At 48.3% G+C, this 17600-nt stretch overlaps 1 protein-coding gene across 1 annotated transcript; it reads right to left on the reverse strand.

Annotated features, from left to right (window-relative positions):
* Positions 1-150: 150 nt before the first annotated feature.
* On the reverse strand, positions 151-17547 carry prpf8 (pre-mRNA processing factor 8). Its single transcript, XM_030380050.1, has 42 exons — positions 17274-17547; positions 16460-16579; positions 16164-16332; positions 15881-16045; positions 14941-15159; positions 14593-14805; positions 14344-14469; positions 14149-14254; positions 13652-13842; positions 13089-13208; positions 12809-12998; positions 12348-12467; positions 11797-11931; positions 11555-11684; positions 11030-11226; positions 10618-10824; positions 10185-10348; positions 9918-10044; positions 9610-9802; positions 9057-9244; positions 8514-8752; positions 8085-8231; positions 7748-7958; positions 7495-7611; positions 7098-7345; positions 6529-6708; positions 6110-6245; positions 5817-5986; positions 5579-5708; positions 5157-5464; positions 4834-5025; positions 4345-4582; positions 4059-4187; positions 3836-3949; positions 3518-3691; positions 3157-3350; positions 2379-2618; positions 2093-2234; positions 1834-1974; positions 1594-1733; positions 1201-1403; positions 151-746 (listed from the first exon to the last, which is right to left on the reverse strand). Exons 2-42 carry the CDS (start codon positions 16566-16568, stop codon positions 592-594), a joined length of 7017 nt encoding a protein of 2338 aa, XP_030235910.1. The 5' UTR covers positions 16569-16579; positions 17274-17547; the 3' UTR covers positions 151-591.
* Positions 17548-17600: the final 53 nt, after the last annotated feature.

Raw genomic sequence — 17600 nt, forward strand, 5'->3', positions numbered from 1 at the left:
CATCAAGATAGATTTTTTTTAATTGCACAAAACACGCCTCTCGAGCCATTTAAACCGTGTAATTTCGCAATAGACTGATCGAGTAGGTGTTTCCCTTTTGCTCCCAGATATAAACCAAAGCGCATGATACCACACACGCACACCACAACATAGTAAAATCCTTTCTTTATTTAACCCCAACAACGACGTCACACAACGTACAGTATAACGTAGTCAGATGGCGTCTGGTACAGTCGTTTGTATAAAAAATGATTTTGCAATTACAATTCAAAATTTCAAGACAAATTAAATTCACACGTGAGTACTAAAACGATAATACTACAAATAAATGCACAGATGCAGAGATGACAAATAACAGACAATTCTAAACGTCTTTCCGACAGCCAGTTTGAGGAAAAGGTTGGGGATTGGACTAGCAATAAGAATAGAAAACATCAAAAAATGTGTACAGGATTCTTTCAATGTCCAGGGTATGCCATTTCTCCGCCAGAAGAAACACGACACCACCTGCACAGGGACTGGCGCTAAACGCTACCCTGCAGAAGTATCTACAAAGAGCTTTGAGAGCAGGCTGGCTGGCCCCCGCCTCGCTCAGCCGTACACATCCTCGCGGTCCGCGTTGTAGATCTCGCCCTCCTGCAGCGAGGCGAAGTTGAGGAAGTGAGAGGGCCTGTGCACCTCGTGGTAGAACTCCTTGGGGTTGGACAGCTGCAGGTCGTACTTCATGTTGGGGTCGTGGCGGACACCTGCAGGCAAGGGAAGGTTGGATTAACCAGAGAACAGCATCACCGTTTAGCTTAAATAAGCCTGGCATGGAAGGGATCTACAACATGGCCAGTAGCAATTATTTGTATGCCATGTGTGATTAAATCATAGCATGATCAAGCCCGATCATCATGGTTCGAATAATGGAGGTTATCTGAAAAGTCTCAGAATCCATTTAAAAGATCAAGTATAACAGTTCGTGTTTATAGAACAGTAGTTGCCTGTGTAGCAGGATCAGTCGATGTTTAATCAATATAACATTGATCGTTTGGTGTTACTGAAACAATCAATCCAATAAACAGCACTGAAAATACTGAAAAAAAAATTAGGACAGTTGTATTGTGTTCAACCATTGACTATTGTACGATCACAGTAAAGCATATTTGATCAAACGTTTTACAGAGAGAAATACTAAATAATGTCTCCTTGGCTCACCCATGAAGTTGTAATTCCATGAGACCTGGCCGGGAACCATGAAGAAGCCCAGGAAGCGGTCAGAGAGCAGCATCTGGACCCTCTCGTAGTGGGACGGCAGGTAACCCTTGGGGTTGTTGCCCTTGTCCGTGTTCTGTCGACCCCACTCGTATCCGCTGGGCGTCAGCTTGTAGGCGGTCAGCGTGCACGAGCCAGGAGTGAAGCTGATGGAACACAAGATAAACACCATAAGCATTCATAACATAACCTGTGGCAGCAGCACCAGCAATCCTCACGTTTAAAGTCACAGATGTCGTCATGTTGAAATCAAATGGTTTTCCACAACCTTAGGCAGTAAACCATTTTCGACTAGGTAGGTCACACTTTGATTTCAATATGGCGGGGAGCTCCTACCTGCAGGTGATGATGATGGTTTTCTCTCCGTCCCATGAAGGGTTGTCAGCCATGACCTTGGCGTGGGTGGTGACGTCCTGGGGGGACAGCTGAGGAGACTCGTTGGGCTGCGTGTGGATCCAGCCAAGAGGCTCCATCTCCTGTTGGGCGGAAAGAGGAGAGCGTTGAGGAGCCGTCTGAAGTGCAACTAGCCATCATCATGGTCCAAACGATGAAGAGGATGAAGGAGGAAGTGTTTACCTTGAGGTACTCGTGTCCTGGGAGCTGGTTGGGCAGGTGGACCGTCTGGTGAGTTCCCCACTGGGGCACCATTACGATGCAGCGGATCTCCTTCACCTGGGGGTTGTCGGGGGGACTGGTGCCATAGAGGTAACCGGCGATCTGTCAGGACACGCCATACAAAAAGTGAATGGAAAGAAAACATAACCAAAGCAACAGAGGCCAAGTCGATTCTGGGATTATGATTGTGTTGGGCCAATCACAAGGCAGCAATGTTTACCTGTGCTCGCAGGTCAGAGATGCAGATGAACTTCTTCAGGACGTTCTTGGGCAGGATGTAGGTGTAGCCCGTCTCCTTGATGTCGTCAGAAGAAACGTAGATGTGGTTTGTCCTCAGATGGAGGTTGGCAGCAGATATAGCCCTGAGGTTTGGGAAGTGGAAAAAATAAAGATCGTCAGCTTAAATGCAATCAATGCAAACCTACCGAAATATTTTTATTGCCATTATCAAAGAAAGAAATATATATATACAATAAAAAGCTTGATATGGCCCTTAGCCAGCTTACCTGACCCTCCATTCGGTCTTGGAGGAGAAGGTCTGCGTCTCGTAGTTGGAGGTGGTGGAGGTGATGATCTCGTCGCCGTGCTTGTTGACGGTGCGGGTCTGGGTGGCGGTGAGCTGGGACTGCTCCTTGGTCTGCTTCTCGATCTCAGCGATCTGCTGGCGTTGCTGGGAGGGAGCGGATATCTCCATACCCAGGATGATGTCTCTGATCTCAGACTGGGTGAGGGAGGCCACGTTCACGCTGGGGAGGAGCAGGACGGGCGGCGTTATTAAAGACACCAAAGATCAAGCTACGCCATCAGAGGATTTCATGAGCAATTCATAGGGATTACGTCGTTTAACAACATCAACACTTTAAATGGGAGAACTCATGGCATGACAAGATAATTGTTAATTGATACAATGTTGCTGCATAACCTCATGCATGAACACAGGGAGGAAAAAATATATATTTATCAGATTTGTCCTCCTCATTTGGTCTTCTCCATTTGAGATGTCTACCATTTGTGCAGTAGCAGTTTGAAACTGGCAGAACCTGCACGGCTAAACACCCATGTTTACTGTTTACACTTCAAAGTGTTCAAACAGAGCGCTAGTTCATCAAGTTCTTGCAGGTGAGAAACTGCCCAGTTAAGGCAAGTTTGACCATTAACGCGAGACCATTACATAATATCAGCCATGGAGCCCTTTAAGTGTGGGGACAAATACAGCAATGAGGCGGCAACAGGATAACCTATGCCTATCCACCCATACAAGCATGCATGCATTAGACCACTCACTTGTTCTTCTTTCCGTAGTCAGCCAGGATCAGGTCTTTGAGCTGCACCTCCACCTTGATCCATTCCTCGTCCGTGAGGGTTGGCCAGATGTGGTGGGGCTCCGTGATGGTCGTCTTGTCTGGTTTCAGGATCACCTTGGCCCTGTCGTTGTTGACGTGGAGCGCCCTCAGGATCAGGATGAGACGAGAGAAGGCCTACACACGCACACAAGAGACGCACTAGTTACACAAAGAGGACGAGTCAATATATCCTCATATCTGTTTAGTCTGGCTCAGAGTAGTTAACCGGGATACCAATTTTTCAGAGATTATATTAACACTAAAACTTCAATTCATGCCTAGAGCGTAGGAGTGGTACTGACTGTGTAGGAAGAGATGGTCTTCAGCCAGTCGTCGTAGAGGTTGAACAGAACCATCTGGGGCTCGGTGGCCTTCAGGATCAGATCGCCGAACTTCTCCACCTTGAGACAGGCTTGGAAGGGCAGCTGGAGCTCGGAGCCTTTGATGACGATGTTGGGGAAATCAAGCAAATGAACCTGCACGGGAAGGACGAAAAATAAGGCATTAGATATTTTATTATGTAATCCGTTTTACCCATTCAAATCGAAAGCAGCAGATGAACCAGAAAATAACCACGTTTTCTGATTAAGAAAACTTGGTAAAGCAGCTTTGCCGCTCACCTCAAGAGGGTCCAACATGCCCTTCCTGGTCACGATGATCTGCTTGGGCTGCTCCTCCACTGGGAGGGATCGAATCAGGGCAGCCACTTCCTCAGCAGTCTTCCATTTAGCCAGCTGCAGAAGGAGTAGAAACACGTCCATTTAAATAAACAGTAACCGCAACAAAACATCAACTATTATATCAAAAAGTGAGTTCTAATGGTGATAAAGAGTGGGGCTGTACCTGTCCAAGACGTTTCTGGCCGGCCCACACAGACGTGTGGATGATCTTGAGGAAGAGCTGGCCAGTCCTGGGGTTGAAGATGAAGATGGCTCCATTGATGGGCTTTGTGGTCAAGTTACCCTCAAAGGTCTGAAACGGACGCATGAGGACTACATGAAGACGGACACACTGGCAGCACTACATTCTGTTTGGGATGGCCTGTCCTTGAAGAAGCCTCCAAATAGCTCTTTGGCTCCAACATTCAAGAAGCCCTTGAAATGGGTGGTGGCCGACGGGACGTGCTCACCTTGTGGATGGTGACGCGGTAGACGTTGGTGTCGTCTACGAACCAGATGATCTGGTTGGAGAAGAGCTCTCCGTAGTTCTGCGAGGAGAGGTAGGGCTCGGTGGGCTCTGAGGAGTACAGCTGCAGACCTTTGCGGATGCGCTCCCTCAGCACATACAGGGCGGGGTTGGCCTTCATGATCTTGGCCATGGCCTGCTGGATCAGAGGCTTGCCTCCGGGGAACCAGTTACCGTACGCGCTGCAGAGGAGGGGAAACAGTGTTAAGGTTCACGTGTGGAGAAAAATGTCTCTTTAAGCAAACCCATACTAACGTGTTACAACTCAGAATATTCTAACATAACCATTGCATCATTTGCAACATTATCATAAGTACTTACTTTGTCCTGCTTTATATAATTCCACATGAACCAGTTTAATTCCCATGGTGAAAGTCACAAGAACACTTTCCTCTAGAATTTGACATGCATCCAATCTAGTCAGGGCACCAACCTGTGGAGGTTGTAGGCCAGGTCGAGGGCGATGAGCACCCCTGTGGGGGAGGGGTAGATACTCATGTTGTCGGTGGTGTAGTCCAGGAACTTGGCCCTGGCGTAGCGCTCAATGTCGTGGGAGTCGTAGTCTCCCCAGCGCAGCTGAATGTCGATCCAGTACTTCTGAGTGGTGGTGCTGTCCATCACGTCCCTGATGAAGACGGATAGACATGAATGCAATGAAATTTAGTAGGACTGTATATTCCCTTTGACAATTATCCAAGCATAAGCAAGACCTATTTTCTAAAAAGCATGATGATGGTGATCACGATGAAGTCGTACTTTGAGTCGGCGAGCAGTGAGGGCCTGGAGACGTTCCACTTGTAGGAGGCGAAGAGGAGGATGTCTGCACAGGAGGAGTTCATCTTGTAGGACTTCCTGGGATGGATGGTTTCCTTCTGCACCGTCTCGATCTCCAGAGCGTCCAGCTCCTGGTCAAACACCTGGCAGAGATCCATCACCACGCTCTCGTGGATCTTCTGCCACAAGTGAGCCCTGAAGATCTGAATGAGGGAGATCTTCAGCGTGGGGATCTTGCCATGCATGAAGATGCCCGTCAGGTCAAGCTGCACCTGGAAGCCCACGTAGACCTGGGGGAGAGGAACATAAGGAGACGGTTCAACGGTCGGACCAATGCTTCATCCTATTACCTGCCTCCGTAGAGGCTTATCACACAAGACAGTTCCAAAACTATTTATCCTTACGTTGGCTCTGTTGATGGTGGGCGACCACCAGAGTGTGAAGCGACGGTTGGGGATCTGGTTGAGACCAGATCTCTGGGCGTTGGTCAGCTTCTTCCATTTCATGGACTCCTCAAAACCACTGGCCTTCTCCCTGAAACCCAACAAGAGGCGCCGTTACAACCAGATGCTCACCAGCACTGACTAGTGTACTGTTCATTGCTAGAACCAGGTGCATTCGTTTGCCTGAGCCCGTTCTCACCAGAAGAGACCCTCCCAGGTGGGGAAGTAGGTGCCTTTGAACAGGGTGTGCTCCAGGATGCCCTCCACGCCGCCCAGAGCCTGGATCATGTCGGTACGGTAGTTGTTCAAATTCCACAGCTTGCCGTCGTGCCTCTGATGGGTCCACCAGAAGGGGTTCTGCTTCAGCACCTGCACGCACACAAACCAGTGTTATCGTCAGTCAAGGGAACCAACAATACGTCTATTGTCTACTTCAATTTAAGGAACAGCATTTCAAAATGGCAAACTTCATGCGTATGGTGTGCCTCTTACCTGATACTGTTTGAAGTCGGTCCTGACCCTCCAGCCCTTGTCATAGGCCAGCGTGTGTCTGTCCTTCTGGAACAGAGTGTTGATGCGGGGGATGCCCCTGTCCCAGGAGTCCTCCAAGTCCTCCAGGGTCAGACGCCTGAGACACAGGAGATGAAGAACTATTAGCCTTCATAGAATCCGCCTTCTCAATTAGATGCTTGAAATGCTCAAACGGTTTAATGATTGAAAACAATGAACCGTACTGCATGTATTCAAGCAGTAAACAATTGTTTCAACAAAGATATATTAAATAACAGTAAATACTGTATTGACTAACCAAACACAACCCTTCAGTGTTAATAAAGAAGTCAATAGAGCTTACAAAAAGGTCACATTTTAATTCAGGGTCAGAATAGGAAGCCGCTTGTCATCGGGCGTACCTGTTCTGGGCGATGGCCTCCTGTCTCTTGAGGGCGTACTCTGCCCACACTCTCTGGGAGTCGATGAACTCGCTCTCCCAGGGCTGGATGTAGCGGTACAAGTTAGGGATCAGTTGGTCTTCCTCGTGGCTCATTCCAGAACGGAAGTGAGTGATGCCCACGTCTGTCTGCTTGGACCACCTAGTGGGGAAGGGAGGGCAAGGAACACCTTAAGAATGGAGCTGCATTTCACGCAGACACAAATAGATGGTTTAACAAGTCACTTATTAGGTGTGGCTCAGGTCACTATCAAACGACCAGTCACTCGGCAGCAGCCCTCCTGGTTGTCAGCGAAACCTAGCCTGCTTACTGTGGCACACTTCTGACACCCAAACACCCAGGGACCAGTGCTAGGTTTTAAGAGTGTGCGGTTCTAGATTCAGTTAGATACAAGTTTAACTATGAGATCAGATTTAAATGCATGAAACCAGTAGAATATTTCAGAATCTTCATCAATTGCCTATGGAAGGACCGACCAATGTAATCAATCTTTATATTCAGTCCACCTATAGATCTAGGTCTCAGCTTACCGCAGATCTGACTGAGGGATGAGCACGTGGCCCATGGACAACATGCCCAGGCCGCCCAGCTCTTTGGGGGTGTAGAAGACCACAGGGGGGAAACGACTGGGCATCTTGGAGTTGAGGCCAATCTTGATACGCGTCTGAATCTTGTTTTCGCACTTGACCAGCAGGTCCAGAAGCTCCTGGGTGTTGACCACCGCCTCGCGGAAGTACGTCATCAGACCGATCAGAGCCGTGTTCCACTTGTTCACAATCTGGGGAGGGATAGTAAGGTGGTTATGGCTTTGTAGGTCACCATGATCCTATTTGAAACTCAAAGCAATCCTTTCAATGGGAAACAGCAGCTGTGCAGTGAAGATCAGTGAAGAGGTCCCTGGTTTCAGCTGGTTTAAGTGGTGCTCACCTTGGTGAATGTGGTGGACCCAGAGGCCATGAGGATCTGGCGGACTCTGTTGTGGAAGCGCTGCATGGACTCATCGTCCACGCGCAGGAAACACTGTGCTGTTCTCTCTTTGGTCACCTGCACACAGGGATTGATACGTTGATGAGGACTCAAAAGAAAGTGTGTGCCAGGAGGACAAATTGTCTGGCAGCACCATGCACATTTGTCCCAAACAGTCATCAGGATGGATTTATGGTGTCTTTGAACTACCAACCTCATTCTGCAGATTCCAGACTCCGTCTTTGTGTGTGAACTCCTCGTAGCTGGTGCGGCACTTGGGCAGGATGCGGCACTCGAAGCCACACATGTTGAAGAGCAGGTTGGGGTTGTCCTTGCTGTACACGGACACAAAGCTGTTCTCCCACTGCACCGTGGTGACCGAGCGGGGCAGGCGGTTCTTGATGTCCCAGAACACAGCGCGGCCCCTGGGAGGGGAGGAGATGGGAAGAAAAGATTATAAAACTATCCAAACTATGCCACTCATTCTCTTGACGAGTTGACCCCGAGGACAACGTCTTCAGAAAGACACCGCGGCGAGGGAGGGGACTCACAGGTTGACGTCGTGCTTCATCAGCCTCATGCGAGCGTCGCGGGGCCAGCACTTCTTGTTGTTGTAGCCCACGATGTTCTCGTTGTTGGGGTCCGGATGCTCCGTCAGGTACCTCTGGATCAGATCTCTGGCCTCGTCCGCTGTAAACCTGCACACACAAAGTGGTGGTCAAATCCAAACCGCATCGGCACACGGCGTGCACCCGTTTTCAACCCAGTCCTGCGCTGACCGCCCCTCAAGTACAGAACGTAAGGGTCAATATCTCGGACCTGATTAAATAAATAAATGTGCATGGCAAGTTTAATTGCATATATAGCTAAAGTAAGGGGCTTCATTAATTCATCTACTCACAATTCAATGGAGGACAAGACTAGTTTAAAAAGAGGACTGTAAAATGAGACCACACAGGGAGCGGAGGCCGTCGTCTCACCTGAAGAAGATGTGTATGCGGTCGATGTAGCGGCAGTAGAGGCGGATGGGGTGGGCGCTCTCGGTGGCCGTGTCCTGGAAGCTGAGGAAGTCGTTGGGCATCTGGGGCGGGCCGGCCATCTCGCTGGCCCGGTGCAGACCCAGCACCAGGAGGTCCATGACCAGGCCGTAGTACTGCACGATGAACGAGGCAAACTGCAGCCCTCGGATGATGCCGTACGAGTTGGTGTGATTCATGTCCTGGAGGAGAACAAAAAATAAAAAAAATTATTAACACAAGCTGGAAATTATCAGCATCATTAATACTGCACTCATGTAGTTGCCATTAACTGGTAGTAAGGGACGCCCCCAATATCAGACCTCAAAATAGGTTGCACCTGGCAATGCAAGCAGCTACTACAGTCTAGAATAACACTTGCATCAAGAGACTAAACAAAGCTCTTGAAAGCATGCACTGATCCGAGTTTAATGAAACGGGAGACTTCTGATTGTCCATTGAATGCATTAGCGGGTAGTTAAACCTACAGCTTGAAGACCCCCATACCTTGTAGTTGATGACCACGTTGTTCTTGGCTGTCATGTAGTCAGCAATGTTGTGGTCCACGATGAGACGCAGCAGCCTGTTGAGCAGCGTCAGATCGATCTTCTCGTACATCTTCTCGTAGCGAGACTCCAGCATGACGTTACACTCGCCCTCCGTCATCTCCCACACGTCCTGCAGGTTGTTGATACCTGGAAGGGGGCAGACAAACCCACTGAAACCCTGATGCACATCTCAACCAATCACTCGTTTTGATTCATTGAACTGAAAAATATGTTTGACACAACTAGGCTAGAGATCGATAAGCTGGTAGCATAACCTATTGACGATAGACCAACACAGCAGTGCCTTTTAGCATGAGGTGCTTTATGGTCAGAAGTACAAATTGATGTTGAAGCACTAAGTTCATAAACAGGAAAGATATTTCATGTATTTCTATGCATTTAAATAACATGCCTTGTGTGTTTTTTTCCAGATGGAAGATCAGTGCTTTGACATAAGCATTCATCAAGAATAACAATGATTTACTCTGACAATCAAACCACTTGGGCCTTACCTTGGCACCACTTGTACACCAGCAGCGGTGGGGGCTCGGTGTCGGCCGGCTTGATCCATGGCGGGAACAGCCGCCTCTTGTCCGCCTCGTACCAGAGGTACTGGTCCAGGTAGGCGTCTGTGATCTTCTCCAGGGGCTCCACGTCGTACACCGGCACCAGGTGGCTGTACAGGTCCATGAATTCGATGCCAACCTGGGAGAGAGGGGGGCAGGCAGCTGAATGAGACGAGTGTAATGGGTTCTACCGTAGTATGGTTCCCTTCAAGCCGTGCAGCTGTTTTGACTCGGACAATGTTCACGACTCTCACCTCCTTGAAGGCTCGCTGGGTGAGCAGGTGACGTTTGATCCTGGACAGGGCTTCGTGGGGGTTGTCGTAGGCCTGCTCGATGAGACCCAGCTCCTCCCTCTGGGACTGGTTCAGACGAGACTTGACACTGCACAAAACAAAAACATCTGAACTTTGTATTCCTGCTCACAGACCCACTTTGTAAAGAGGATTTATAGTCATATTATGACTATAACAATGACGACCTCAAGGAAGAAGTGACTGAAATGAGCCGATTCTGGGCTTTACCTGTAGGCCTCCTTGAGCCGCTCCAGGGCCAGGATGAGCAGCTTGGTGTCGTGTTTGTAGGACAGCGGGGGGAAGGGGATGGGGGAGAAGCGCCTGCTCTCCAGCCAATGCACCGTGGTGGTGTAGATGGCCACGGCCTCCTCTGCAGTGATGTAGGGGCCATCCTGAGGACCGAGCACATGGTTACCGTGGGCCTAACTAGGAAGATCTGGTTCACACTACAGTTGACCACTGATCTGAGCCCAACTCATCCCGATTCATATTAGCCACAGCAAAGTAGCTGTGTGATTAACAAAAATGAAGGCATTACGAGACAGATACGATCCATTTGTCAAACTATAACAGCAAAAACTTATCCATTATCCTAAAAAGGTCAGAAATCAAAATGGAAACTAGTTTGCAATTCAACTTTAACAACGTAAAGTGGCCTTACCTTCAGGTAGTTGTGCTGCCTCTCCTGCTCCGCCTTGAGGTAGAGCCGGGTCAGCCTGCCCAGGTTCTTCTTGCACACCGTCTTGTCCACAGTGGCACCGCGGCGGATGCGCTCCCTGTTGTAGTGGGCCGTGTTGGTCCACCAGTCAGCCTTGGCTTTGACGTAGCGGAGGATCATGTTCTCGATGGGGGTGGGCAGGCCGGGCACCTTGGAGCGGGTAAGAGGAACACATTAGTTAGTAATATTCAGGTGGAGGAACCCTATGAGGAAAGGCCCTGTATGGCTTTTATAAATATACAAGTGGGATAAAAGTTATTATTGATACCATCTCAAATTAATACAAACACACATTATATACAATATCAAAACTTAAAAACGATCCCGGGCTACACTTCCTCTGACAAGGACCCACCTTCCAGGGGATGTTGGCCTTCCAGCACCTCCAGGACTCGCTGAGGTGCTGCAGGATGGTCCTGGCCTTGTTCTGCTTGATGCCCTCGGGCATCATGTCCAGGATGTCGTGCATGACGGCGGCACGCAGCTCCAGGTCAAAGTGGGACTCCACACGCTGCTTGGTCACCGTCTTGGCCACGCCCTTGGAGTGACGCCCTGGGAGAGAGGGTGGGGGAAATGGCTTGTTATGACAAAGGATTTCCCATGAGTAGACTTTCACGGTAAAGTTTGGTTTGCCACTTGTTTTATAATATCATTAAATTGTAGAAATGGCATGAAACAATATATTTTATAAAACAATTACTAAAATACAACACAATACTGATATGTAATCATATGAAGCCTAGCTTGCTATCGGTAAATTATATCGCTATACTTTTTTTTTTTTTATAGCTATAACGGCTATTTATCATAGCATTATTCCCTACGGTAATAACGGTACATTAGCCATATCTGGGTGTCAATTACAAGCACGTTTGCATACCTTCAAACTGCCTGGCCAGCAGGTTGCCCAGCCACCTCTCCAGCAGAGGGGTGATGCCCCTCATGAAGAAGAGCCACACTCTCCAGCCAGGGGCCCAGAAGCCACAGCCTGGACCTTTACCCACTGGTCCCTGGGAGAAGGGGGGGAACATTGAGTGCTTCAGTGACAATACAAAGCTTGAACTTGCTCTTCAGCGTCTTGTGGAGGTGGAAAAAGCATTATCGTTTAATGGGAGGGCTTACGGTGTTGAAGCGGTAGTAGATGAGGTGCTTGAGGTCCTTGCACATGCGGATCTGTCTCATCAGCTTGTACTTGTAACGGTACATGCCCGTCAGCTGGCCCACGTGGGCAAAGATGTACTGGATCCCGTCGGACAGCTAGAGAGCAACATAGCACTGCTGTTAGACAACCTTAGGACAGGCAAGTCCCATCAACACAGCCTTACAATGCACGGATGATCGAATTACGCATACATTCAAGAGACCACTGGGTGGACCCTAATGGATAATAAATCGGGTAATTAGAATAGGAACTCTGGAAAACCACAATTGATGCTTCCAGAATGAAGTGAAGGGAACTTGCTCATGTTTAGGCAAACAATAGGAATCCCACCAAGGATTAAACAAAATAAACATTTTGCGCACTGGCACAGGCCAGCAAAGTGGGCCTCTTTAAATTGACCGGCGTGTCGCACCGTCAATTTACAGATACATAAATTTCCACTGTTCCCTTTTTGTTTTAATTTATCAGCTACTGGGGGATTCCATCATGTAATAGTGAGCGTGTTACTGACCTGGAATGCGTCAACGTTTCCCAGTCTGTACTGAACATGGCTGTCAACAACCAGTTTGCTGAGACGCAGCACCTCTCTGCACAGATGGAAAGCGTTACCGAACCTGGACTTCTTACGCTCCTGTAGGAAGAGAAGACAGAACCAAATGTGATATCGCCCAGTTGGAGCAGAACCCATGTTTTTTTCCCAATACAGAATTAGTGTAGGGGGGGAGGGGGGGGGGGGGAAGAAGGGCGGGCAAAAACCGTAGCCTTACTAGAACAGACTTAATGTTACTTTGAGCGCATGTCTGAATGTTTAGGTAACCAACCGGAATGTAGCCGGCGATTGAATAAACTAACCATTCATGTTAATTTTCCTCTATTTCTTACGCACAGGCAAGCAGAACAATGCAAGTGCGCCTTTGTAAGAGGGGTACATTTTGAAGTGATGTCCCGAAGAGTTGAAGAGACTGGTCAAACCTTTGTGGTGAGCGTCTTGACAGGCTTGAGGTTGAAGTTGTAGTCCAGATGCAGGTAGTTGAGGTTCTTACGATGGATCAGCAGATTGAGCATGTTGTAGCCCTGTCTGCAGACCTGCAACCCCACCTCCACCCAATCCAGCTTGGTGGACTGGAAGAACTTGGTGGCCTTGAAGGAACGGAACAGGTACCTGGGGGGAAAGAACACCCAGCAAACACGCTGGTTAGAGACGTGTTGCCAACACGGATGTAGAACATCTACAGGGTGTTCAGAGGCTCACCTCTTCTTCTGGGCCTTTGGTGGCCTCTGTTTGAGAGCGTTGAGCACGTAGTACTTCAGCAGTTTCTGGTAGGACACGCGCACTTTCACAGGCTGGCCGGCAGGGCAGTGCTCACGATACCTGCAAGGGGACAAAAAGACAACTTCAAACCACATACATATTCCATGTCCATATGTGGATCACATGGGTGTCTGGACATTGCTCTTTGAGGACATCCCACATGGGCGGACCAGGCGAGCGTCTTGACTCCTGGGAGGACATGACAGGATGCCAAAGAGAGCCAGGAGACTTGCAAATCCCCATTATAAACATCAAACAGATAATTAAACTCGCGTCTGAATGTTGACGTAATGCTACTTTGAGCGCATGTCTGAATGTTTAGGTAACCAACCGGAATGTAGCCGGCGATTTAATAAACTAACCATTCATTTTAATTTTCCTCAAGTTCTTACGCACAGGCAAGCAGACCAATGCAAGTGCGCCTTTGTAAGAGGGGTCCATTTTTGTATGATATCCGAGCATTCAACAACAACTTTCTCATCCATTAGGTGTCGTCTTCTCACCAGTTCTTGATGAGAGGGATGTCAATTGCTCGCCTGGTCCGCCCAGAGCGCAGGTTAAAGGGGCGTGGCGCCCAGAGCAGAGCGATGCCGTTGGCGGTGTGGTCCGTGTAGAGAGGAGTGTCCTTGAGGAAGGGCTCCACGTACTCGGGCAGCTCAAACTCCTCATCGTCATCAGGCAGAGGCTCTTGACTCTGGAGAGGACATGAACAGGATGCCATGAAGGAAAACCCCATTATAAAACGTCACACACAGATCATTTGAACTCACGTCTGAATGTTGACTTAAGGCCACTTTGGGCTCATGTCTGAATGTTTAGGTAACCAACCGGAATGTAGCCGGTGATTGAATAAACTAACCATTCATTTTAATTTTCCTCAAGTTCTTACGCACAGGCAAGCAGACCGATGCAAGTGCGCCTTTGTAAGAGGGGTTTATTTTGGTATGATATCCAGGTATTAAACAACAACTTTTCACTTCAGCAACGCAGGAGGGCCTACCTTGACAGAGTGCCTGTGGGAGATGGGGTTGATCAGGGGATCAAAGTAGAAGGCTGGCAGATCAGGGTCCTCTGTCTTGATGAACACCACATTTGGAGTGTGGTACCTGAGAGAAGATCCAACAATTCTGGTTATTCTGGTAGTCAATGTTGTTTCATCCATAGCTTATTTGGAAGTGAATGTTCTTTTTCCTACCAGGTGAGGTGGACATGATGTGGGAGGTTGTTGTACAGGTAGGGGAAGGCGATTTTGTACTCTGTCCTGATTGGCTGTCTGATGATGATCTTGTTGATGTCATTGAACTCATTCCAGTCCTCATCCCTGTTAGCGGCACAAGGAGGAACAAAACTTTAGACCTTTTTGTGCATAAACCAAAAATATACAAAGTGTTTTACTACATGAAAAATAATTTGTTAAAGTCGATTGGTAGCCCTATTTACTTACTGGAGGTTAATGTCCCTGACCAGCGGCTCAAACTTGGGCCCTCCGGGGATGGCCATGTTGAGAGCCTTGGAAGTGAAGAAGGCCTTGAGGTCAAACAGATAGAAGTAGTTGTAATCCACCAGGTCTGTGAGCAGCTGGTTAGCCAGGCGGTAGAGGGTGGACATCATAGGGAGCGTGAATTGCCAGCGACGGTAGGTGGTGCCGTTCACAAACCTGAAGACAAAGTGAAGCATTGCTACGATTAAACCAGTGTCAACTTGATGTACAAGAAAAAAAAGAAGTAAGATTAACCCTCCATTTCCAAGCAAACTGAGAAATGTGATGATGAGAGGGGGAAGCGAGCCTCACTTTGTGGCGTCCTTGAGGGGCTGGTGCTCGTAGAACCATTCAGCGACGGAGGAGTCCTCTTCCAGGTCCAGCTCCATCTGGATGGCCTCCAGCGGCTCCACATCCAGGATGTTGTCTGCGTAGTCCAGCGGCGGCTCCTCGTCATCAAACGGCGGGAAACGCATGCGCTTGAAGTGCCGACGGTCACGCTTCTCACGACGCATCATGATCCACATGGCTCTGCAGGGCGGGGAGAAATTAGCATTAGGAAACAATGCAAATATATAATGTCTCATCTCTCATCTCATCTCATTTTCGTCCGCTTATCCGGGGTCGGGTCGCGGGGGGAGCAGCTCAAGCAGGGGGCCCCAGACTTCCCTTTCCCGGGCCACATTGACCAACTCTGACGGGGGGATCCCGAGGCGTTCCCAGGCCAGTGTTGAGATATAATCTCTCCACCTAGTCCTGGGTCTTCCCCGAGGTCTCCTCCCCACTGGACGTGCCTGAAACACCTCCCAAGGAAGGCGCCCAATGGGCATCCTTACCAGATGCCCGAACCACCTCAGGTGGTCGCGTCTGAATGTTGACGCAATGCTACTTTGAGCGCATGTCTGAATGTTTAGGTAACCAACCGGAATGTAGCCGGCGATTTAATAAACTAACCATTCATTTTAATTTTCCTCAAGTTCTTACGCACAGGCAAGCAGACCAATGCAAGTGCGCCTTTGTAAGAGGGGTACATTTTTGTATGATATCTGAGCATTCAACAACAACTTTCTCATCCATTAGGTGTCGTCAGCCATTCCTCACGGATGGCTGAGCTTCTCACCCTATCCCTAAGGGAAACGCCAGCCACCCTTCTGAGAAAGCTCATCTCGGCCGCTTGTACCCGCGAATATATAATGTATACTTCACTATAAACATTAACAGTAGGATTGAGGGACATTTAAACGGCTCTTACCCCCATTGTGCGATGTAGACCGGCTCAATCACCCAGGGGATCTCATTGACGAAGGAGATGGCTCCAGTGATGTGGTAAAGCACTGGCACATCTCGGATCTGTTCCCAGGGCATGGGCATGTTCTCCAGCAGCTTCAGCACGGCATGGGGCATATACTTCAACGCCCTGCAGAGCAAAAATGCAAGACAGATTGTTCATTCATCCCAGCTAGGAAATTCCCTCGGAAAATATACATTTTGTTTGTTTATTGAAAACTGCATCTGGTTCAGGTAAATGTTCATACCCAAGGTAGACCCTCTTGTCGTGGCGGAACTTCCTGTTGGTCATGTCACCATGGTCCCTGATGATTTTGCGGACATGCTCGGGTGGCATGTCCTCCTTCTGGGCATCCACAAATCCAAACTTCCTTTTCTCTGAGTACCGCTTGGCCTGCAACTGCTGCCATTTTCTCGCTGTGGAATTGTTTTGGTGCACGAAAAATCAAAACATGGGTCACATATGAAAACATTTATGCCGTCTCCACAGCAAATAGCACCGGGTATATGAATGCAAACTGAGGATGGTTAAATGTGTACAGACCTTTTTCTTGAAGTTTTTCCTCAGACATGAAGTCGGGGATGGAGGCTGGAGGGGGGACGCCTGGAGGCATGCCTCCGGGGACCCCTCTGTAAGCGAAAGACGCTGCCATGCCCCTTACAACTAGAAGATCAAATCAAAGCACAGCTAGTTCAAATATAGTATATACTAAAAATAAACATTAACAAAGCAGTCGTAATACATACAACACGATAACAATACTGTCTTATACAATAACTAAACCTCAATAACATACCAGTGTTAGTACATACAACTCCAGTTAAGTTAGTACACGGTGTTAAACAATGCATAAATGACCACTAACATAAGATCATGAAATGCGGATCATCTTTAGGGTTCGATTTTGAAAGTGTGCGTCTATGGTTAACGGGGTTGGTTTAGGGGTTCTACCAGGTTACGGTTAATGTGGGGTTTTAACAAGGTTTCCTCCACCGATGGCCTCTCGTCAACACGCGCACAATAATGGATTCCTGAAGCTAAGCTAGGAAACTGGTGAGTTAGCTAGTAAGCTAGCGATCCATTCAGTGAAAGAATAATAGAAACAAACTGACCGGAAGGCTCATCAATTTCATCAATACATGCTTAGCGTGGCTGATCAATATTAAATTCGATGCGTTGTTTTAATCCCACCATCGTAGCCAACAAATGGATTTAGACGTTCTAACTTTAGGTTGCAGACTATCGTAAAAAAAAAAATACCTAGCTCCATGCTAACGTAGCGTAGCAATTCAGCCGAACAATACACGTGAATAATAAAACTTTCTTAAATATTTGAATCACTCCACACAAACTTTACCTTCAGAGTCAAATGTTGATCCTCAAAGTCTGGATCTTCCACACTACCACATTTCTTTTGTATAACTGAGTAGACTTCTCCGCTGGTTGTGTTTCCTTGAGGCAGCACGCACGGTGAACGACACCGCCACACGATGGCCGTTAAGAGACGCAACTGGTATTCACGTAATAGTACTACGCCGTTCCTAACATAACGTGTTGCTCAGACTGACTAGGTTACGTAGAAAGATACGACTACGCGGGACGAGCGCCAGAGCTCAAATACCCGGATGAATAACCCGGAAACAAGGGTTCAAAGTTCATACGCTGCGTAAAGGTGCACGATTTT

The sequence above is a fragment of the Gadus morhua genome, chromosome 16 (genome assembly GCF_902167405.1).
Source record: "Gadus morhua chromosome 16, gadMor3.0, whole genome shotgun sequence".
NCBI lineage: Eukaryota > Metazoa > Chordata > Actinopteri > Gadiformes > Gadidae > Gadus > Gadus morhua.

Excerpts from the sequence above, each read along its gene's own strand:
- prpf8 (XM_030380050.1), bottom strand. The coding sequence starts at position 16,568 with ATGGCAGCGTCTTTCGCTTACAGAGGGGTCCCCGGAGGCATGCCTCCA. Across the intron at positions 10,349-10,617 it reads GGCAGCACAACTACCTGAAG|GATGGCCCCTACATCACTGC; the intron begins GTAAGGCCACTT and ends CTCGGTCCTCAG. Across the intron at positions 1,734-1,833 it reads CAGGACACGAGTACCTCAAG|GAGATGGAGCCTCTTGGCTG; the intron begins GTAAACACTTCC and ends TCCGCCCAACAG.